General features: G+C 41.2%; 1 protein-coding gene across 1 annotated transcript in view; it reads left to right on the top strand.

Moving 5' to 3' along the window:
• LOC148442580 (interferon-induced GTP-binding protein Mx-like) overlaps positions 1 to 25,998 on the top strand; it is a gene marked incomplete at its 3' end in the record, with an annotated part of 310,315 nt that overhangs the window by 5,778 nt on the left and 278,539 nt on the right. The window contains exon 3 of the mRNA XM_088463778.1: positions 429 to 566. Within this exon, the coding sequence (XP_088319904.1) occupies positions 429 to 566 (138 nt within the window). The remainder of the gene's footprint in view (positions 1 to 428; positions 567 to 25,998) is intronic.

Below are 25,998 nucleotides of genomic sequence, written 5' to 3'. Positions count from 1 at the left end.
TAGGGTAACGCCATCAGAAGATTATTATTATTATTATCCTTTACTTATAGGGCGCCACAAGGGTTACATAGCACATAAACAAATGAGCACACAAGAAACACAGTTATTAACAGTACAAACAATGAAGGACAAATACAGGATTTATATACATTGCTGCATAACACTTACATAAGCAGCAGGGTGTCAGGGGCTGTTGTAAATTAAAATATAAGTAAGGGAAGGAGAAGCACATGAGGGAAGAGGGCCCTGCTCGTGAGAGCTTACATACTAAAGAAATAGAAGATGAGGTTACCCACCGCATCCAAGCCCCGGAGTGCACCTTGGGGGGTTTTGACCACATTTCTCCCTTTGCTGGATCCCGCCCAATGTGAGAAATCATATTATAGATCTATGATACGTGATCATTACTATCTCTCTTTGCTCTACAGGTATCGTCACCCGATGTCCCCTGGAGCTTAAACTTGTGAAAAGTAAAAATGGTTCAGAAAGGAAGGGAAAAATCAGCTATAAAACCACCAGCCAGGAGCTGGAGAACCCCGAGGAGGTGGAGAAGGAAATCATGAAAGGTGAGGAATATAAGCACCTCCCGGATATTATCTGTATGATATAAGCACCTCCCGGATATTATCTGTGTGATATAAGCACCTGCTGGATATTATCTGTGTGATATAAGCACCTCCCGGATATTATCTGTATGATATAAGCACCTGCTGGATATAATCTGTATGATATAAGCACCTCCCGGATATTATCTGTGTGATATAATCACCTCCCGGATATTATCTGTATGATATAAGCACCTCCCGGATATTATCTGTATGATATAAGCACCTCCCGGATATTATCTGTGTGATATAAGCACCTCCCGGATATTATCTGTATGATATAAGCACCTCCCGGATATTATCTGTGTGATATAAGCACCTTCCGGATATTATTTGTGTGATATAAGCTCCTCCCGGATATTATCTGTATGATATAAGCACCTCCCGGATATTATCTGTGTGATATAAGCACCTGCTGGATATTATCTGTGTGATATAAGCACCTCCCGGATATTATCTGTATGATATAAGCACCTGCTGGATATAATCTGTATGATATAAGCACCTCCCGGATATTATCTGTGTGATATAATCACCTCCCGGATATTATCTGTATGATATAAGCACCTCCCGGATATTATCTGTATGATATAAGCACCTCCCGGATATTATCTGTGTGATATAAGCACCTCCCGGATATTATCTGTATGATATAAGCACCTGCTGGATATAATCTGTATGATATAAGCACCTGCTGGATATTATTTGTGTGATATAATCACCTCCCGGATATTATCTGTGTGATATAAGCACCTCCCGGATATTATCTGTATGATATAAGCACCTCCCGGATATTATCTGTATGATATAAGCACCTCCCGGATATTATCTGTGTGATATAAGCACCTCCCGGATATTATCTGTGTGATATAAGCACCTCCCGGATATTATCTGTATGATATAAGCACCTCCCGGATATTATCTGTATGATATAAGCACCTCCCGGATAATATCTGTGTGATATAAGCATCTCCCGGATATTATCTGTATGATATAAGCACCTCCCGGATATTATCTGTATGATATAAGCACCTCCCGGATATTATCTTTATGATATAAGCTCCTCCCGGATATTATCTGTATGATATAAGCACCTCCCGGATATTATCTGTATGATATAAGCACCTCCCGGATATTATCTGTATGATATAAGCACCTCCCGGATATTATCTGTATGATATGAGCACCTCCCGGATATTATCTGTATGATATGAGCACCTCCCGGATATTATCTGTGTGATATGAGCACCTCCCGGATATTATCTGTGGGATATAAGCACCTCCCGGATATTATCTGTATGATATAAGCAGCACCTGTCGGATATTATCTGTATGATATAAGAACCTCCAGGATATTATCTGTATGATATAAGCACCTCCCGGATATTATCTGTGTGATATAAGCCCCTCCCGGATATTATCTGTGTGATATAAGCCCCTCCCGGATATTATCTATAAGATATAAGCACCTCCCGGATATTATCTGTGTGAAATGAGCACCTCCCGGATATTATCTGTGTGATATGAGCACCTCCCGGATATTATCTGTGTGAAATGAGCACCTCCCGGATATTATCTGTGTGATATAAGCCCCTCCCGGATATTATCTGTGTGATATAAGCACCTCACTCCCGGATATTATCTGTATGATATAAGCACCTCCCGGATATTATCTGTGTGATATAAGCACCTCCCAGATATTATCTGTGTGATATAAGCACCTCCCGGATATTATCTGTGTGATATTAGCCCCTCCCGGATATTATCTGTCTGATATAAGCACCTCCCGGATATATTCTGTATGATATAAGCACCTCCCGAATATTATCTATATGACATAAGCACCTCCCGGATATTGTCTGTGTGATATAAGCACCTCCCGGATATTGTCTGTGTGATATAAGCACCTCCCGGATATTATCTGTGTGATATAAGCACCTCCCGGATATATTCTGTATCATATAAGCACCTACCGGATATTATCTGTATGATATAAGCACCTCCCGGATATATACTGTATGATATAAGCACCTCCCGGATATTATCTGTATGATATAAGCACGTCCCGGATATTATCTGTATGATATAAGCACCTCCCGGATATTATCTGTGTGATATAAGCCCCTCCCGGATATTATCTGTGTGATATAAGCCCCTCCCGGATATTATCTGTGTGATATAAGCACCTCCCGGATATTGTCTGTGTGATATAAGCACCTCCCGGATATTGTCTGTGTGATATAAGCACCTCCCGTATATTATCTGTGTGATATAAGCACCTCCCGGATATTGTCTGTGTGATATAAGCACCTCCCGGATATTGTCTGTGTGATATAAGCACCTCCCGGATATTATCTGTGTGATATAAGCACCTCCCGGATATTATCTGTGTGATATAAGCACCTCCCGGATATTATCTGTATGATATAAGCTCCTCCCGGATATATACTGTATGATATAAGCACCTCCCGGATATTATCTGTATGATATAAGCACCTCCCGGATATATTCTGTATGATATAAGCACCTACCGGATATTATCTGTATGATATAAGCACCTCCCCGATATTATCTGTGTGATATAAGCCCCTCCCGGATATTATCTGTGTGATATAAGCACCTCCCGGATATTATCTGTGTGATATAAGCACCTCCCGGATATTATCTATGTGATATAAGCACCTCCCGGATATTGTCTGTGTGATATAAGCACCTCCCGGATATTGTCTGAGTGATATAAGCACCTCCCGGATATTGTCTGTGTGATATAAGCACCTCCCGGATATATTCTGTGTGATATAAGCACCTCCCGGATATTATCTGTATGATATAAGCACCACCCGGATATATACTGTATGATATAAGCACCTCCCGGATATTATCTGTATGATATAAGCACCTGTCGGATATTATCTGTATGATATAAGCACCTCCCGGATATTATCTGTGTGATATAAGCCCCTCCCGGATATTATCTGTGTGATATAAGCACCTCCCGGATATATTCTGTATGATATAAGCACCTCCCGGATATTATCTATATGATATAAGCACCTCCCGGATATTGTCTGTGTGATATAAGCACCTCCCGGATATTGTCTGTGTGATATAAGCACCTCCCGGATATATTCTGTATCATATAAGCACCTCCCGGATATTATCTGTATGATATAAGCACCTCCCGGATATATATTGTATGATATAAGCACCTCCCGGATATTATCTGTATGATATAAGCACGTCCCGGATATTATCTGTATGATATAAGCCCCTCCCGGATATTATCTGTGTGATATAAGCCCCTCCCGGATATTATCTGTGTGATACAAGCACCTCCCGGATATTATCTGTGTGATATAAGCCCCTCCCGGATATTATCTGTGTGATATAAGCACCTCCCGGATATTATCTGTGTGATATAAGCACCTCCCGGATATTATCTGTGTGATATAAGCACCTCCCGGATATTATCTGTGTGATATAAGCACCTCCCGGATATTATCTGTGTGATATAAGCACCTCCCGGATATATTCTGTATGATATAAGCACCTCCCGGATATTATCTGTATGATATAAGCACCTGTCGGATATTATCTGTATGATATAAGCACCTCCCGGATATTATCTGTGTGATATAAGCACCTCCCGGATATTATCTGTATGATATAAGCACCTCCCGGATATTATCTGTATGATATAAGCACCTGTCGGATATTATCTGTATGATATAAGCAACTCCCGGATTTTATCTGTATGATATAATCAACTCCCGGATATTGGGCCTGATTCAGAGCCGGTCGCTATTTGCGCTCGCTCGTCCAGAAAATAGGGGTGGCTATTCAAATGAACCGTTCGCTGTTTGCGGTCTGTTCACGCCTCTAGGTCTGCACGAGCGAACAAAACTTGCGGTCGTTTTTTGGGAAACTACGCCCCCTGGCCGCTCGCATCCTACGTCATGTCCGCTATTTATTAGATTAATCGAGTACATCGAACAGGGTATGAGCTGCTCGCTATTCTTGTGGTTGGTTTTTGCTACCACAATTTTGCGACCAGTTCTGGCTTAAAAAAACCCAGTGACGTGGTCAATGACGCTGCAGTTTTAATTATGCACACCCATAAAACGCCCGTTTTGACCTTTAAGCACGCCTGCGATCGGATCTCCACTCCCCGTCTTCAAGCACCTTCCCTTGTTACCACCCACATACGCCTCATCCTGTCACTCAAATTATCAGGCATTCGCTATTTTGCGAGCACAAGAATTTCGGCCGCACTGACTGGTTCGCGCATGCATATAACGATCCGTGCGCATGCACAGTTGGGCAAACATCGCTCGGAGCGAACGAGCTGCCGCTTACGAGTGGCTCTGAATCAGGCCCATTATCTGTATGATATAAGCACCTCCCGGATATTATCTGTCTGATATAAGCACCTCCCGGATATATTCTGTATGACATAAGCACCTCCCGGATATTATCTGTATGATAGAAGAACCTCCCGGATATTATCTGTATGATATAAGAACCTCCCGGATATTATCTGTATGATATAAGGACCTCCCGGATATTATCTATATGATATAAGCACCTCCCGGATATTATTTATATGATATAAGCACCTCACGGATATTGTCTGTGTGATATAAGCACCTCCCGGATATTGTCTGTGTGATATAAGCACCTCCCGGATATTATCTGTATGATATAAGCACCTCCTGGATATATTCTGTATGATATAAGCACCTCCCGGAAATTATCTGTATGACATAAGCACCTCCCGGATATATATTCTGTATGATATAAGCACCTCCCGGATATTGTCTGTGTGATATAAGCACCTCCCGGATATTGTCTGTGTGATATAAGCACCTCCCGGATATTGTCTGTGTGATATAAGCACCTCCCGGATATATTCTGTGTGATATAAGCACCTCCCGGATATTATCTGTATGATATAAGCACCACCCGGATATATACTGTATGATATAAGCACCTCCCGGATATTATCTGTATGATATAAGCACCTGTCGGATATTATCTGTATGATATAAGCACCTCCCGGATATGATCTGTGTGATATAAGCCCCTCCCGGATATTATCTGTGTGATATAAGCACCTCCCGGATATATTCTGTATGATATAAGCACCTCCCGGATATTATCTATATGATATAAACACCTCCCGGATATTGTCTGTGTGATATAAGCACCTCCCGGATATTATCTGTGTGATATAAGCACCTCCCGGATATATTCTGTATCATATAAGCACCTCCCGGATATTATCTGTATGATATAAGCACCTCCCGGATATATACTGTATGATATAAGCACCTCCCGGATATTATCTGTATGATATAAGCACGTCCCGGATATTATCTGTATGATATAAGCCCCTCCCGGATATTATCTGTGTGATATAAGCCCCTCCCAGATATTATCTGTGTGATATAAGCACCTCACGGATATTATCTGTGTGATATAAGCCCCTCCCGGATATTATCTGTGTGATATAAGCACCTCCCGGATATTATCTGTGTGATATAAGCACCTCCCGGATATTATCTGTGTGATATAAGCACCTCCCGGATATTATCTGTATGATATAAGCACCTCCCGGATATATTCTGTATGATATAAGCACCTCCCGGATATTATCTGTATGATATAAGCACCTGTCGGATACTATCTGTATGATATAATCACCTCCCGGATACTATCTGTATGATATAAGCACCTCCAGGATATTATCTGTATGATATAAGCACCTCCCGGATATTATCTGTGTGATATAAGCCCCTCCCGGATATTATCTGTGTGATATAAGCCCCACCCGGATATTATCTGTGTGATATGAGCACCTCCCGGATATTATCTGTGTGATATGAGCACCTCCCGGATATTATCTGTGTGAAATGAGCACCTCCCGGATATTATCTGTGTGATATGAGCACCTCCCGGATATTATCTGTGTGATATGAGCACCTCCCGGATATTATCTGTGTGATATAAGCCCCTCCCGGATATTATCTGTGTGATATTAGCACCTCCCTCCCGGATATTATCTGTGTGATATAAGCACCTCCCGGATATTATCTGTGTGATATAAGCACCTCCCGGATATTATCTGTGTGATATATGCCCCTCCCGGATATATTCTGTGTGATATAAGCTCCTCCCGGATATTATCTGTATGATATAAGCACCTGTCGGATATTATCTGTATGATAAAAGCACCTCCCGGATATTATCTGTATGATATAATCACCTCCCGGATATTATCTGTATGATAAAAGCACCTCCAGGATATTATCTATATGATATAAGCACCTCCCGGATATTATATGTGTGATATAAGCCCCTCCCGGATATTATCTGTGTGATATAAGCCCCTCCCGGATATTATCTGTGTGATATGAGCACCTCCCGGATATTATCTGTGTGATATGAGCACCTCCCGGATATTATCTGTGTGAAATGAGCACCTCCCGGATATTATCTGTGTGATATGAGCACCTCCCGGATATTATCTGTGTGATATGAGCACCTCCCGGATATTATCTGTGTGAAATGAGCACCTCCCGGATATTATCTGTGTGATATGAGCACCTCCCGGATATTATCTGTGTGATATGAGCACCTCCCGGATATTATCTGTGTGATATGAGCACCTCCCGGATATTATCTGTGTGAAATGAGCACCTCCCGGATATTATCTGTGTGATATGATCACCTCCCGGATATTATCTGTGTGATATGAGCACCTCCCGGATATTATCTGTGTGATATAAGCCCCTCCCGGATATTATCTGTGTGATATAAGCACCTCCCTCCCGGATATTATCTGTGTGATATAAGAACCTCCCTGATATTATCTGTGTGATATAAGCACCTCCCAGATATTATCTGTGTGATATAAGCACCTCCCGGTTATATTCAGTGCGATATAAGCACCTCCCGGATATTATCTGTGTGATATAAGCACCTCCCGGTTATTATCTGTGTGATATAAGCACCTCCCGGATATTATCTGTGTGATATTAGCACCTCCCGGTTATATTCTGTGTGATATAAGCACCTCCCGGATATTATCTGTATGATATAAGCACCTCCCGGATATATTCTGTATGATATAAGCACCTCCCGGATATTATCTGTATGATATAAGCACCTCCCGGATATATATTCTGTATGATATAAGCACCTCCCGGATATTATCTGTATGATATAAGCACCTACCGGATATTATCTGTATGATATAAGCACCTGTCGGATATTATCTGTATGATATAAGAACCTCCCGGATATTAGCTGTGTGATATAAGCCCCTCCCGGATATTATCTGTGTGATATAAGCACCTCTCGGATATTGTCTGTGTGATATAAGCACCTCCCGGATATTGTCTGTGTGATGTAAGCACCTCCCGGATATATTCTGTATGATATAAGCACCTCCCGGATATTATCTGTATGATATAAGCACCTGTCGGATATTATCTGTATGATATAAGCTCCTGTCGGATATTATCTGTATGATATAAGCACCTCCCGGATATTATCTGTGTGATATAAGCACCTCCCGGATATTATCTGTATGATATAAGCACCTCCCGGATATTATCTGTATGATATAAGCACCTCCCGGATATATTCTGTATGATATAAGCACCTCCCGGATATTATCTGTATGATATAAGCACCTGTCGGATATTATCTGTATGATATAAGCAACTCCCGGATTTTATCTGTATGATATAATCAACTCCCGGATATTGGGCCTGATTCAGAGCCGGTCGCTATTTGCGCTCGCTCGTCCAGAAAATAGGGGTGGCTATTCAAATGAACCGTTCGCTGTTTGCGGTCTGTTCACGCCTCTAGGTCTGCACGAGCGAACAAAACTTGCGGTCGTTTTTTGGGAAACTACGCCCCCTGGCCGCTCGCATCCTACGTCATGTCCGCTATTTATTAGATTAATCGAGTTCATCGAACAGGGTATGAGCTGCTCGCTATTCTTGTGGTTGGTTTTTGCTACCACAATTTTGCGACCAGTTCTGGCTTAAAAAAACCCAGTGACGTGGTCAATGACGCTGCAATTTTAATTATGCACACCCATAAAACGCCCGTTTTGACCTTTAAGCACGCCTGCGATCGGATCTCCACTCCCCGTCTTCAAGCACCTTCCCTTGTTACCACCCACATACGCCTCATCCTGTCACTCAAATTATCAGGCATTCGCTATTTTGCGAGCACAAGAATTTCGGCCGCACTGACTGGTTCGCGCATGCATATAACGATCCGTGCGCATGCACAGTTGGGCAAACATCGCTCGGAGCAAACGAGCTGACGCTTACGAGTGGCTCTGAATCAGGCCCATTATCTGTATGATATAAGCACCTCCCGGATATTATCTGTCTGATATAAGCACCTCCCGGATATATTCTGTATGATATAAGCACCTCCCGGATATTATCTGTATGATAGAAGAACCTCCCGGATATTATCTGTATGATATAAGAACCTCCCGGATATTATCTGTATGATATAAGGACCTCCCGGATATTATCTATATGATATTAGCACCTCCCGGATATTGTCTCTGTGATATAAGCACCTCCCGGATATTATTTCTATGATATAAGCACCTCACGGATATTGTCTGTGTGATATAAGCACCTCCCGGATATTGTCTGTGTGATATAAGCACCTCCCGGATATTATCTGTATGATATAAGCACCTCCTGGATATATTCTATATGATATAAGCACCTCCCGGAAATTATCTGTATGACATAAGCACCTCCCGGATATATATTCTGTATGATATAAGCACCTCCCGGATATTATCTGTATGATATAAGCACCTGTCGGATATTATCTGTATGATATAAGCACCTCCCAGATATTATATGTGTGATATAAGCCCCTCCCTATATTATCTGTGTGATATAAGCACCTCCCGGATATTATCTGTATGATATAAGCACCTCCCGGATATATTCTGTATGATATAAGCACCTCCCGGATATTATCTGTATGATATAAGCACCTGTCGGATATTATCTGTATGATATAAGTACCTCCCGGATATTATCTGTATGATATAATCACCTCCCGGATACTATGTGTATGATATAAGCACCTCCAGGATATTATCTGTATGATATAAGCACCTCCCGGATATTATCTGTGTGATATAAGCCCCTCCCGGATATTATCTGTGTGATATAAGCCCCTCCCGGATATTATCTGTGTGATATGAGCCCCTCCCGGATATTATCTGTGTGATATAAGCACCTCCCGGGTATTATCTGTGTGATGTAAGCCCCTCCCGGATATATTCTGTGTGATATAAGCACCTCCCGGATATTATCTGTATGATATAAGCACCTGTCGGATATTATCTGTATGATAAAAGCACCTCCCGGATATTATCTGTTTGATATAAGCACCTCCAGGATATTATCTATATGATATAAGCACCTCCCGGATATTATATGTGTGATATAAGCCCCTCCCGGATATTATCTGTGTGATATAAGCCCCTCCCGGATATTATCTGTGTGATATGAGCACCTCCCGGATATTATCTGTGTGATATGAGCACCTCCCGGATATTATCTGTGTGAAATGAGCACCTCCCGGATATTATCTGTGTGATATGAGCACCTCCCGGATATTATCTGTGTGATATGAGCACCTCCCGGATATTGTCTGTGTGATATAAGCACCTCCCTCCCGGATATTATCTGTGTGATATAAGAACCTCCCTGATATTATCTGTGTGATATAAGCACCTCCCAGATATTATCTGTGTGATATAAGCACCTCCCGGTTATATTCTGTGTGATATAAGCACCTCCCGTATATTATCTGTGTGATATAAGCACCTCCCGGATCTTATCTGTGTGATATAAGCACCTCCCGGATATTATCTGTGTGATATAAGCACCTCCCGGTTATATTCTGTGTGATATAAGCACCTCCCGGATATTATCTGTATGATATAAGCACCTCCCGGATATATTCTTTATGATATAAGCACCTCCCGGATATTATCTGTATGATATAAGCACCTCCCGGATATATATTCTGTATGATATAAGCACCTCCCGGATATTATCTGTATGATATAAGCACCTCCCGGATATTATCTGTATGATATAAGCACCTGTCGGATATTATCTGTATGATATAAGAACCTCCCGGATATTATCTGTGTGATATAAGCCCCTCCCGGATATTATCTGTGTGATAAAAGCACCTCTCGGATATTGTCTGTGTGATATAAGCACCTCCCGGATATTGTCTGTGTGATATAAGCACCTCCCGGATATATTCTGTATGATATAAGCACCTCCCGGATATTATCTGTATGATATAAGCACCTCCCGGATATATTCTGTATGATATAAGCACCTACCGGATATTATCTGTATGATATAAGCACCTCCCCGATATTATCTGTGTGATATAAGCCCCTCCCGGATATTATCTGTGTGATATAAGCACCTCCCGGATATTATCTGTGTGATATAAGCACCTCCCGGATATTATCTATATGATATAAGCACCTCCCGGATATTGTCTGTGTGATATAAGCACCTCCCGGATATTGTCTGTGTGATATAAGCACCTCCCGGATATATTCTGTGTGATATAAGCACCTCCCGGATATTATCTATATGATATAAGCACCTCCCGGATATTATCTGTGTGATATAAGCACCTCCCGGATATATTCTGTATCATATAAGCACCTCCCGGATATTATCTGTATGATATAAGCACCTCGCGGATATATACTGTATGATATAAGCACCTCCCGGATATTATCTGTATGATATAAGCACGTCCCGGATATTATCTGTATGATATAAGCCCCTCCCGGATATTATCTGTGTGATATAAGCCCCTCCCGGATGTTATCTGTGTGATATAAGCACCTCCCGGATATTTTCTGTGTGATATAAGCCCCTCCCGGATATTATCTGTGTGATATAAGCACCTCCCGGATATTATCTGTGTGATATAAGCACCTCCCGGATATTATCTGTGTGATATAAGCACCTCCCGGATATTATCTGTATGATATAAGCACCTCCCGGATATATTCTGTATGATATAAGCACCTCCCGGATATTATCTGTATGATATAAGCACCTGTCGGATATTATCTGTATGATATAAGCACCTCCCGGATATTATCTGTGTGATATAAGCACCTCCCGGATATTATCTGTATGATATAAGCACCTCCCGGATATATTCTGTTTGATATAAGCACCTCCCGTATATTATCTGTATGATATAAGCACCTGTCGGATATTATCTGTATGATATAAGCAACTCCCGGATTTTATCTGTATGATATAATCAACTCCCGGATATTGGGCCTGATTCAGAGCCGGTCGCTATTTGCGCTCGCTCGTCCAGAAAATAGGGGTGGCTATTCAAATGAACCGTTCGCTGTTTGCGGTCTGTTCATGCCTCTAGGTCTGCACGAGCGAACAAAACTTGCGGTCGTTTTTTGGGAAACTACGCCCCCTGGCCGCTCGCATCCTACGTCATGTCCGCTATTTATTAGATTAATCGAGTACATCGAACAGGATAGGATCTGCTCGCTATTCTTGTGGTTGGTTTTTGCTACCACAATTTTGCCACAATTTCTGGCTTAAAACAACCCAGTGACATGGTCAATAACGCTGCTGTTTTAATTATGCACACCCATAAAACGCCCGTTTTTACCTTAAAGCACGCCTGCGATCGGATCTCCACTCCCCGTCTTCAAGCACCTTCCCTTGTTACCACCCACATACGCCTCATCCTGTCACTCAAATTATCAGGCATTCGCTATTTTGCGAGCACAAGAATTTAGTCCGCACTGACTGGTTCGCGCATGCATATAACGATCTGTGCGCATGCACAGTTGGGCAAACATCGATCGGAGCGAACGAGCTGCCGCTTACGAGTGGCTCTGAATCAGGCCCATTATCTGTATGATTTAAGCACCTCCCGGATATTATCTGTCTGATATAAGCACCTCCCGGATATATTCTGTATGATATAAGCACCTCCCGGATATTATCTGTATGATAGAAGAACCTCCCGGTTATTATCTGTATGATATAAGAACCTCCCGGATATTATCTGTATGATATAAGGACCTCCCGGATATTATCTATATGATATAAGCACCTCCCGGATATTGTCTCTGTGATATAAGCACCTCCCGGATATTATTTATATGATATAAGCACCTCCCGGATATTGTCTGTGTGATATAAGCACCTCCCGGATATTGTCTGTGTGATATAAGCACCTCCCGGATATTATCTGTATGATATAAGCACCTCCTGGATATATTCTGTATGATATAAGCACCTCCCGGAAATTATCAGTATGACATAAGCACCTCCCGGATATATATTCTGTATGATATAAGCACCTCCCGGATATTATCTGTATGATATAAGCACCTGTCGGATATTATCTGTATGATATAAGCACCTCCCGGATATTATCTGTGTGATATAAGCCCCTCTCTATATTATCTGTGTGATATAAGCACCTCCCGGATATTATCTGTATGATATAAGCACCTCCCGGATATATTCTGTATGATATAAGCACCTCCCGGATATTATCTGTATGATATAAGCACCTGTCGGATATTATCTGTATGATATAAGTACCTCCCGGATATTATCTGTATGATATAAGCACCTCCCGGATATTATCTGTGTGATATAAGCACCTCCCGCATATTATCTGTGTGATATAAGCACCTCCCGGATATTATCTGTATGATATAAGCACCTCCCGGATATATTCTGTATGATATAAGCACCTCCCGGATATTATCTGTATGATATAAGCACCTCCCGGATATATTCTGTGTGATATAAGCACCTCCCGGATATTATCTGTATGATATAAGCACCTGTCGGATATTATCTGTATGATATAAGCACCTCCCGGATATTATCTGTGTGATATAAGCACCTCCCGGATATTATCTGTATGATATAAGCACCTCCCGGATATTATCTGTATGATATAAGCACCTCCCGGATATATTCTGTTTGATATAAGCACCTCCCGGATATTATCTGTATGATATAAGCACCTGTCGGATATTATCTGTATGATATAAGCAACTCCCGGATTTTATCTGTATGATATAATCAACTCCCGGATATTGGGCCTGATTCAGAGCCGGTCGCTATTTGCGCTCGCTCGTCCAGAAAATAGGGGTGGCTATTCAAATGAACCGTTCGCTGTTTGCGGTTTGTTCACGCCTCTAGGTCTGCACGAGCGAACAAAACTTGCGGTCGTTTTTTCGGAAACTACGCCCCCTGGCTGCTTGCATCCTACGTCATGTCCGCTATTTATTAGATTAATCGAGTACATCGAACAGGGTATGATCTGCTCGCTATTCTTGTGGTTGGTTTTTGCTACCACAATTTTGCCACAATTTCTGGCTTAAAACAACCCAGTGACATGGTCAATGACACTGCTGTTTTAATTATGCACACCCATAAAACGCCCGTTTTTACCTTTAAGCACGCCTGCGATCGGATCTCCACTCCCCGTCTTCAAGCACCTTCCCTTGTTACCACCCACATATGCCTCATCCTGTCACTCAAATTATCAGGCATTCGCTATTTTGCGAGCACAAGAATTTCGGCCGCACTGACTGGTTCGCGCATGCATATAACGATCCGTGCGCATGCACAGTTGGGCAAACATCGCTCGGAGCGAACGAGCTGCCGCTTACGAGTGGCTCTGAATCAGGCCCATTATCTGTATGATATAAGCACCTCCCGGATATTATCTGTCTGATATAAGCACCTCCCGGATATATTCTGTATGATATAAACACCTCCCTAATATTATCAGTATGATAGAAGAACCTCCCGGATATTATCTGTATGATATAAGAACCTCCTGGATATTATCTGTATGATATAAGGACCTCCCGGATATTATCTATATGATATAAGCACCTCCCGGATATTGTCTCTGTGATATAAGCACCTCCCGGATATTATTTATATGATATAAGCACCTCACGGATATTGTCTGTGTGATATAAGCACCTCCCGGATATTGTCTGTGTGATATAAGCACCTCCCGGATATTATCTGTATGATATAAGCACCTCCTGGATATATTCTGTATGATATAAGCACCTCCCGGAAATTATCTGTATGACATAAGCACCTCCCGGATATATATTCTGTATGATATAAGCACCTCCCGGATATTATCTGTATGATATAAGCACCTGTCGGATATTATCTGTATGATATAAGCACCTCCCGGATATTATCTGTGTGATATAAGCCCCTCCCTATATTATCTGTGTGATATAAGCACCTCCCGGATATTATCTGTATGATATAAGCACCTCCCGTATATATTCTGCATGATATAAGCACCTCCCGGATATTATCTGTATGATATAAGCACCTGTCGGATATTATCTGTATGATATAAGTACCTCCCGGATATTATCTGTATGATATAATCACCTCCCGGATACTATCTGTATGATATAAGCACCTCCAGGATATTATCTGTATGATATAAGCACCTCCCGGATATTATCTGTGATATAAGCCCCTCCCGGATATTATCTGTGTGATATAAGCCCCTCCCGGATATTATCTGTGTGATATGAGCACCTCCCGGATTTTATCTGTGTGATATGAGCACCTCCCGGATATTATCTGTGTGAAATGAGCACCTCCCGGATATTATCTGTGTGATATGAGCACCTCCCGGATATTCTCTGTGTGATATGAGCACCTCCCGGATATTATCTGTGTGATATAAGCCCCTCCCGGATATTATCTGTGTGATATTAGCACCTCCCTCCCGGATATTATCTGTATAATATAAGCACCTCCCGGATATTATCTGTGTGATATAAGCACCTCCCTGATATTATCTGTGTGATATAAGCACCTCCCGGATATTATCTGTGTGATATAAGCCCCTCCCGGATATTATATGTATGATATAAGCACCTCCCGGATATATTCTGTATGATATAAGCACCTCCCGGATATTATCTATATGACATAAGCACCTCCCGGATATTGTCTGTGTGATATAAGCACCTCCCGGATATTGTCTGTGTGATATAAGCACCTCCCGGATATTATCTGTGTGATATAAGCACCTCCCGGATATATTCTGTATCATATAAGCACCTCCCGGATATTATCTGTATGATATAAGCACCTCCCGGATATATACTGTATGATATAAGCACCTCCCGGATATTATCTGTATGATATAAGCACGTCCCGGATATTATCTGTATGATATAAGCACCTCCCGGATATTATCTGTGTGATATAAGCCCCTACCGGATATTATCTGTGTGATATAAGCCCCTCCCGGATATTATCTGTGTGATATAAGCCCCTCCCAGATATTATCTGTGTGATATAAGCACCTCCCGGATATTATCTGTATGATATAAGCACCTCCCGGATATATTCTGTATGATATAAGCACCTCCCGGATTTTATCTATATGATATAAGCACCTCCCGGATATTGTCTGTGTGATATAAGCACCTCCCGGATATTGTCTGTGTGATATAAGCACCTCCCGGATATTATCTGTATGATATAAGCACCTCCCGGATATATTCTGTATCATATAAGCACCTCCGGGATATTATCTGTGTGATATGAGCACCTCCCGGATATTATCTGTGTGATATGAGCACCTCCCGGATATTATCTGTGTGATATAAGCCCCTCCCGGATATTATCTGTGTGATATAAGCACCTCCCTCCCGGATATTATCTGTGTGATATAAGCACCTCCCGGATATTATCTGTGTGATATAAGCACCTCCCGGATATTATCTGTGTGATATAAGCACCTCCCGGATATTATCTGTGTGATATAAGCACCTCCCTGTTATATTCTGTGTGATATAAGCACCTCCCGGATATTATCTGTGTGACATAAGCACCTCCCGGATATTATCTGTGTGATATAAGCACCACCCGGATATATTCTGTATGATATAAGCACCTCCCGGATATTATCTGTATGATATAAGCACCTGTCGGATATTATCTGTATGATATAAGCACCTCCGGATATTATCTGTGTGATATAAGCCCCTCCCGGATATTATCTGTGTGATATAAGCACCTCCCTCCCGGATATTATCTGTATGATATAAGAACCTCCCGGATATTATCTGTGTGATATAAGCCCCTCCCGGATATTGTCTGTGTGATATAAGCACCTCCCGGATATTGTCTGTGTGATATAAGCACCTCCCGGATATTATCTGTGTGATATAAGCACCTCCTGGATATATTCTGTGTGATATAAGCACCTCCCGGATATTATCTGTATGATATAAGCACCTCCTGGATATATACTGTATGATATAAGCACCTCCCGGATATTATCTGTGTGATATAAGCCCCTCCCGGATATTATCTGTATGATATAAGCACCTCCCGGATATATTCTGTATGATATAAGCACCTCCCTCCCGGATATTATCTGTATGATATAAGAACCTCCCGGATATTATCTGTGTGATTTAAGCACGTCTCGGATATTATCTGTATGATATAAGCACCTCCCGGATATTATCTGTGTGATATAAGCCCCTCCCGGATATTATCTGTGTGATATAAGCACCTCCCGGATATTATCTGTGTGATATAAGCCCCTCCCGGATATTATCTGTGTGATATAAGCACCTCCCTGATATTGTCTGTGTGATATAAGCACCTCCCGGATATTATCTGTATGATATAAGCACCTCCCGGATATTATCTATATGATATAAGCACCTCCCGAATATTGTCTGTGTGATATAAGCACCTCCCGGATATTGTCTGTGTGATATAAGCACCTCCCGGATATTATCCATGTGATATAAGCACCTCCCGAATATTATCTGTATGATATAAGCACCTCCCGGATATATACTGTATGATATAAGCACCTCCCGGATATATACTGTATGATATAAGCACCTCCCGGATATTATCTGTATGATATAAGCACCTCCCGGATATTGTCTGTGTGATATAAGCACCTCCCGGATATATACTGTATGATATAAGCACCTCCCGGATATATACTGTATGATATAAGCACCTCCCGGATATATACTGTATGATATAAGCACCTCCCGGATATTATCTGTATGATATAAGCACCTCCCGGATATTATCTGTATGATATAAGCACGTCCCGGATTTTATCTGTATGATATAATCACCTCCCGGATATTATCTGTGTGATATAAGCCCCTCCCGATATTATCTGTGTGATATAAGCACCTCCCGAATATTATCTGTGTGATATAAGCCCCTCCCGGATATTATCTGTGTGATATAAGCCCCTCCCGGATATTATCTGTATGATATAAGCACCTCCCGGATATTATCTGTGTGATATAAGCACCTCCCGGATATTATCTGTGTGATATAAGCACCTCCCGGATATTATCTGTGTGATATAAGCATCTCCCGGATATATTCTGTGTGATATAAGCACCTGTCGGATATTATCTGTGTGATATAAGTACCTCCCGGATATTATCTGTATGATATAATCATCTCCCGGATATTATCTGTATGATAAAAGCACCTCCAGGATATTATCTGTATGATATAAGCCCCTCCCGGATATTATCTGTGTGATATAAGCCCCTCCCGGATATTATCTGTGTGATATAAGCCCCTCCCGGATATTATCTGTGTGATATGAGCACCTCCCGGATATTATCTGTGTGATATGAGCACCTCCCGGATATTATCTGTGTGAAATGAGCACCTCCCGGATATTATCTGTGTGATATGAGCACCTCCCGGATATTATCTGTGTGATATGAACACCTCCCGGATATTATCTGTGTGATATGAGCCCCTCCCGGATATTATCTGTGTGATATAAGCACCTCCCTCCCGGATATTATCTGTATGATATAAGCACCTCCCGGATATTATCTGTGTGATATAAGCACCTCCCGGATATTATCTGTGTGATATAAGCACCTCCCGGATATTATCTGTGTGAAATGAGCACCTCCCGGATATTATCTGTGTGATATGAGCACCTCCCGGATATTATCTGTGTGATATGAGCACCTCCCGGATATTATCTGTGTGATATGAGCCCCTCCCGGATATTATCTGTGTGATATAAGCACCTTCCTCCCGGATATTATCTGTAAGATATAAGCACCTCCCGGATATTATCTGTGTGATATAAGCACCTCCCGGATATTATCTGTGTGATATAAGCACCTCCCTGATATTATCTGTGTGATATAAGCACCTCCCGGTTATATTCTGTGTGATATAAGCACCTCCCGGATATTATCTGTGTGATATTAGCACCTCCCGGATATTATCTGTGTGATATAAGCACCTCCCGTATATATTCTGTGTGATATAAGCACCTCCCGGATATTATCTGTATGATATAAGCACCTGTCGGATATTATCTGTATGATATAAGCACCTCCCGGATATTATCTGTATGATATAATCACCTCCCGGATATTATCTGTATGATATAAGCACCTCCAGGATATTATCTATATGATATAAACACCTCCCGGATATTATATGTGTGATATAAGCCCCTCCCGGATATTATCTGTGTGATATAAGCCCCTCCCGGATATTATCTGTGTGATATGAGCACCTCCCGGATATTATCTGTGTGATATGAGCACCTCCCGGATATTATCTGTGTGAAATGAGCACCTCCTGGATATTATCTGTGTGATATAAGCCCCTCCCGGATATTATCTGTGTGATATAAGCACCTCCCTCCCGGATATTATCTGTATGATATAAGAACCTCCCGGATATTATCTGTGTGATATAAGCACCACCCAGATATTACCTGTGTGATATAAGCACCTCCCGGTTATATTCTGTGTGATATAAGCACCTCCCGGATATTATCTGTGTGATATAAGCACCTCCTGGATATTATCTGTGTGATATAAGCACCTCCCGGATATTATCTGTGTGATATAAGCACCTCCCGGTTATATTCTGTGTGATATAAGCACCTCCCGGATATTATCTGTATGATATAAGCACCTCCTGGATATATTCTGTATGATATAAGCACCTCCAGGATATTATCTGTATGATATAAGCACCTCCCGAATATATATTCTGTATGATATAAGCACCTCCCGGATATTATCTGTATGATATAAGCACCTGTCGGATATTATCTGTACGATATAAGCACCTCCCGGATATTATCAGTGTGATATAAGCCCCTCCCGGATATTATCTGTATGATATAAGCATCTCCCCGATATTATCTGTGTGATATAAGCACCTCCCGGATATTATGTGCGTGATATAAGCACCTCCCGGATATTATCTGTGTGATATAAGAACCTCCCGGATATTATCTGTGTGATATAATCACCTCCCGGATATTATCTGTATGATATAAGCACCTCCAGGATATTATCTATATGATATAAGCACCTCCCGGATATTATATGTGTGATATAAGCCCCTCCCGGATTTTATCTGTGTGATATAAGCCCCTCCCGGATATTATCTGTGTGATATGAGCACCTCCCGGATATTATCTGTGTGAAATGAGCACCTCCAGGATATTATCTGTGTGATATGACCACCTCCCGGATATTATCTGTGTGATATGAGCACCTCCTGGATATTATCTGTGTGATATAAGCCCCTCCCGGATATTATCTGTGTGATATAAGCACCTCCCTCCCGGATATTATCTGTATGATATAAGAACCTCCCGGATATTATCTGTGTGATATAAGCACCTCCCAGATATTATCTGTGTGATATAAGCACCTCCCGGTTATATTCTGTGTGATATAAGCACCTCCCGGATATTATCTGTGTGATATAAGCACCTCCCGGATATTATCTGTGTGATATAAGCACCTCCCGGATATTATCTGTGTGATATAAGCACCTCCCGGTTATATTCTGTGTGATATAAGCACCTCCCGGATATTATCTGTATGATATAAGCACCTCCCGGATATATTCTGTATGATATAAGCACCTCCCGGATATATATTCTGAATGATATAAGCACCTGTCGGATATTATCTGTGTAATATAAGCCCCTCCCGGATATTATCTGTGTGATATAAGCACCTCCCCGATATTATCTGTGTGATATAAGCACCTCCCGGATATTATGTGTGTGATATAAGCACCTCCCGGATATTATCTGTGTTAAATGAGCACCTCCCGGATATTATCTGTGTGATATAAGCACCTCCCGGATATTATCTGTGTGATATAAGCACCTCCCGGATATTATCTGTGTGATATAAGCACCTCCCGGTTATATTCTGTGTGATATAAGCACCTCCCGGATATTGTCTGTGTGATATAAGCACCTCCCGGATATTATCTGTATGATATAATCACCTCCCGGATATTATCTGTATGATATAAGCACCTCCAGGATATTATCTATATGATATAAGCACCTCCCGGATATTATATGTGTGATATAAGCCCCTCCCGGATATTATCTGTGTGATATAAGCACCACCCAGATATTACCTGTGTGATATAAGCACCTCCCAGTTATATTCTGTGTGATATAAGCACCTCCCGGATATTATCTGTGTGATATAAGCACCTCCCGGATATTATCTGTGTGATATAAGCACCTCCCGGATATTATCTGTATGATATAAGCACCTCCAGGATATTATCTGTGTGATATGAGCACCTCCCGTATATTATCTGTGTGATATAAGCCCCTCCTGGATATTATCTGTGTGATATAAGCACCACCCAGATATTACCTGTGTGATATAAGCACCTCCCGGTTATATTCTGTGTGATATAAGCACCTCCCGGATATTATCTGTGTGATATAAGCACCTCCCGGATATTATCTGTGTGATATAAGCACCTCCCGGATATTATCTGTGTGATATAAGCACCTCCCGGTTATATTCTGTGTGATATAAGCACCTCCCGGATATTATCTGTATGATATAAGCACCTCCTGGATATATTCTGTATGATATAAGCACCTCCCGGATATATTATCTGTATGATATAAGCACCTCCCGGATATATATTCTGTATGATATAAGCACCTCCCGGATATTATCTGTATGATATAAGCACCTCCCAGATATTATCTGTGTGATATAAGCCCCTCCCGCATATTATCTGTATGATATAAGCACCTCCCGGATATTACGTGTGTGATATAAGCACCTCCCGGATATTATGTGTGTGATATAATCACCTCCCGGATATTATCTGTATGATAGAAGCACCTCCAGGATATTATCTATATGATATAAGCACCTCCCGGATATTATATGTGTGATATAAGCCCCTCCCGGATATTATCTGTGTGATATAAGCACCTCCCTCCCGAATATTATCTGTATGATATAAGAACCTCCCGGATATTATCTGTGTGATATAAGCACCTCCCAGATATTATCTGTGTGATATAAGCACCTCCCGGTTATATTCTGTGTGATATAAGCACCTCCCGGATATTATCTGTGTGATATAAGCACCTCCCGGATATTATCTGTGTGATATAAGCACCTCCCGGATATTATCTGTGTGGTATAAGCACCTCCCGGTTATATTCTGTGTGATATAACCACCTCCCGGATATTATCTGTATGATATAAGCACCTCCCGGATATATTCTGTATGATATAAGCACCTCCCGGATATTATCTGTATGATATAAGCACCTCCCGGATATATATTCTGTATGATATAAGCACCTCCTGGATATTATCTGTATGATATAAGCACCTGTCGGATATTATCTGTATGATATAAGCACCTCCTGGATATTATCTGTGTGATATAAGCCCCTCCCGGATATTATCTGTGTGATTTAAGCACCTCCCCGATATTATCTGTGTGATATAAGCACCTTCCGGATATTATGTGTGTGATATAAGCACCTCCCGGATATTATCTGTGTGAAATGAGCACCTCCCGGATATTATCTGTGTGAAATGAGCACCTCCCGGATATTATCTGTGTGATATAAGCACCTCCCGGATATTATCTGTGTGATATAAGCACCTCCCGGTTATATTCTGTGTGATATAAGCACCTCCCGGATATATTCTGAATCATATAAGCACCTCCCGGATATTATCTGTATGATATAAGCACCTCCCGGATATATACTATATGATATAAGCACCTCCCGGATTATATCTGTATGATATAAGCACCTCCCGGAAATTATCTGTATGATATAAGCACCTCCCGGATATATTCTGTATGATATAAGCACCTCCCGGATATTATTTGTATGATATAAGCACCTGTCGGATATTATCTGTATGATATAAGTACCTCCCGGATATTATCTGTATGATATAATCACCTCCCGGATATTATCTGTATGATATAAGCACCTCCAGGATATTATCTGTATGATATAAACACCTCCCGGATATATTCTGTATGATATAAGCACCTCCCGGATATTATCTGTATGATATAAGCACCTGTCGGATATTATCTGTATGATATAAGCACCTCCCGGATATTATCTGTGTGATATAAGCCCCTCCCGGATATTATCTGTGTGATATAAGCACCTCCCTGATATTATCTGTATGATATAAGCACCTCCCGGATATATTCTGTATGATATAAGCACCTCCCGGATATTATCTGTATGATATAAGCACCTGTCGGATATTATCTGTATGATATAAGTACCTCCCGGATATTATCTGTATGATATAATCACCTCCCGGATATTATCTGTATGATATAAGCACCTCCAGGATATTATCTGTATGATATAAGTACCTCCCGGATATTATCTGTATGATATAATCACCTCCCGTATATTATCTGTATCATATAAGCACCTCCCGGATATATTATCTGTATGATATAAGCACCTCCCGGATATATATTCTGTATGATATAAGCACCTCCCGGATATTATCTGTATGATATAAGCACCTCCCGGATATTATCTGTATGATATAAGCACCTCCCGGATATATTATCTGTATGATATAAGCACCTCCCGGATATATATTCTGTATGATATAAGCACCTCCCGGATATTATCTGTATGATATAAGCACCTCCCGGATATTATCTGTGTGATATAAGCCCCTCCCGGATATTATCTGTATGATATAAGCACCTCCCGGATATTATGTGTGTGATATAAGCACCTCCCGGATAACATGTGTGTGATATAAGCACCTCCCGGATATTATCTGTGTGATATAAGCACCTCCCGGATATTATCTGTGTGATATAATCACCTCCCGGATATTATCTGTATGATATAAGCACCTCCAGGATATTATCTGTATGATATAAACACCTCCCGGATATATTCTGTATGATATAAGCACCTCCCGGATATTATCTGTATGATATAAGCACCTGTCGGATATTATCTGTATGATATAAGCACCTCCCGGATATTATCTGTGTGATATAAGCCCCTCCCGGATATTATCTGTGTGATATAAGCACCTCCCTGATATTATCTGTATGATATAAGCACCTCCCGGATATATTCTGTATGATATAAGCACCTCCCGGATATTATCTGTATGATATAAGCACCTGTCGGATATTATCTGTATGATATAAGTACCTCCCGGATATTATCTGTATGATATAATCACCTCCCGGATATTATCTGTATGATATAAGCACCTCCAGGATATTATCTGTATGATATAAGTACCTCCCGGATATTATCTGTATGATATAATCACCTCCCGTATATTATCTGTATCATATAAGCACCTCCCGGATATATTATCTGTATGATATAAGCACCTCCCGGATATATATTCTGTATGATATAAGCACCTCCCGGATATTATCTGTATGATATAAGCACCTCCCGGATATTATCTGTATGATATAAGCACCTCCCGGATATATTATCTGTATGATATAAGCACCTCCCGGATATATATTCTGTATGATATAAGCACCTCCCGGATATTATCTGTATGATATAAGCACCTCCCGGATATTATCTGTGTGATATAAGCCCCTCCCGGATATTATCTGTATGATATAAGCACCTCCCGGATATTATGTGTGTGATATAAGCACCTCCCGGATAACATGTGTGTGATATAAGCACCTCCCGGATATTATGTGTGTGATAAAAGCACCTCCCGGATATTATCTGTGTGATATAAGCACCTCCCGGATATTATCTGTGTGATATAATCACCTCCCGGATATTAGCTGTATGATATAAGCACCTCCAGGATATTATATATATGATATAAGCACCTCCCGGATATTATATGTGTGATATAAGCCCCTCCCGGATATTATCTGTGTGATATAAGCACCTCCCTCCCGAATATAATCTGTATGATATAAGAACCTCCCGGATATTATCTGTGTGATATAAGCACCTCCCAGATATTATCTGTGTGATATAAGCACCTCCCGGTTATATTCTGTGTGATATAAGCACCTCCCGGATATTATCTGTGTGATATAAGCACCTCCCGGATATTATCTGTGTGATATAAGCACCTCCCGGATATTATCTGTGTGATATAAGCACCTCCCGGATATTATCTGTGTGGTATAAGCACCTCCCGGTTATATTCTGTGTGATATAACCACCTCCCGGATATTATCTGTATGATATAAGCACCTCCCGGATATATTCTGTATGATATAAGCACCTCCCGGATATTATCTGTATGATATAAGCACCTCCCGGATATATATTCTGTATGATATAAGCACCTCCTGGATATTATCTGTATGATATAAGCACCTGTCGGATATTATCTGTATGATATAAGCACCTCCTGGATATTATCTGTGTGATATAAGCCCCTCCCGGATATTATCTGTGTGATTTAAGCACCTCCCCGATATTATCTGTGTGATATAAGCACCTTCCGGATATTATGTGTGTGATATAAGCACCTCCCGGATATTATCTGTGTGAAATGAGCACCTCCCGGATATTATCTGTGTGAAATGAGCACCTCCCGGATATTATCTGTGTGATATAAGCACCTCCCGGATATTATCTGTGTGATATAAGCACCTCCCGGTTATATTCTGTGTGATATAAGCACCTCCCGGATATATTCTGAATCATATAAGCACCTCCCGGATATTATCTGTATGATATAAGCACCTCCCGGATATATACTATATGATATAAGCACCTCCCGGATTATATCTGTATGATATAAGCACCTCCCGGAAATTATCTGTATGATATAAGCACCTCCCGGATATATTCTGTATGATATAAGCACCTCCCGGATATTATTTGTATGATATAAGCACCTGTCGGATATTATCTGTATGATATAAGTACCTCCCGGATA

Source organism: Taudactylus pleione, unplaced genomic scaffold (genome assembly GCF_031769625.1).
Source record: "Taudactylus pleione unplaced genomic scaffold, aTauple2 ptg001445l, whole genome shotgun sequence".
In the NCBI taxonomy this organism is placed as follows: domain Eukaryota; kingdom Metazoa; phylum Chordata; class Amphibia; order Anura; family Myobatrachidae; genus Taudactylus; species Taudactylus pleione.
Note: the sequence above shows the minus strand (reverse complement) of the source record. Positions and strands in the feature narration are given on the sequence as shown.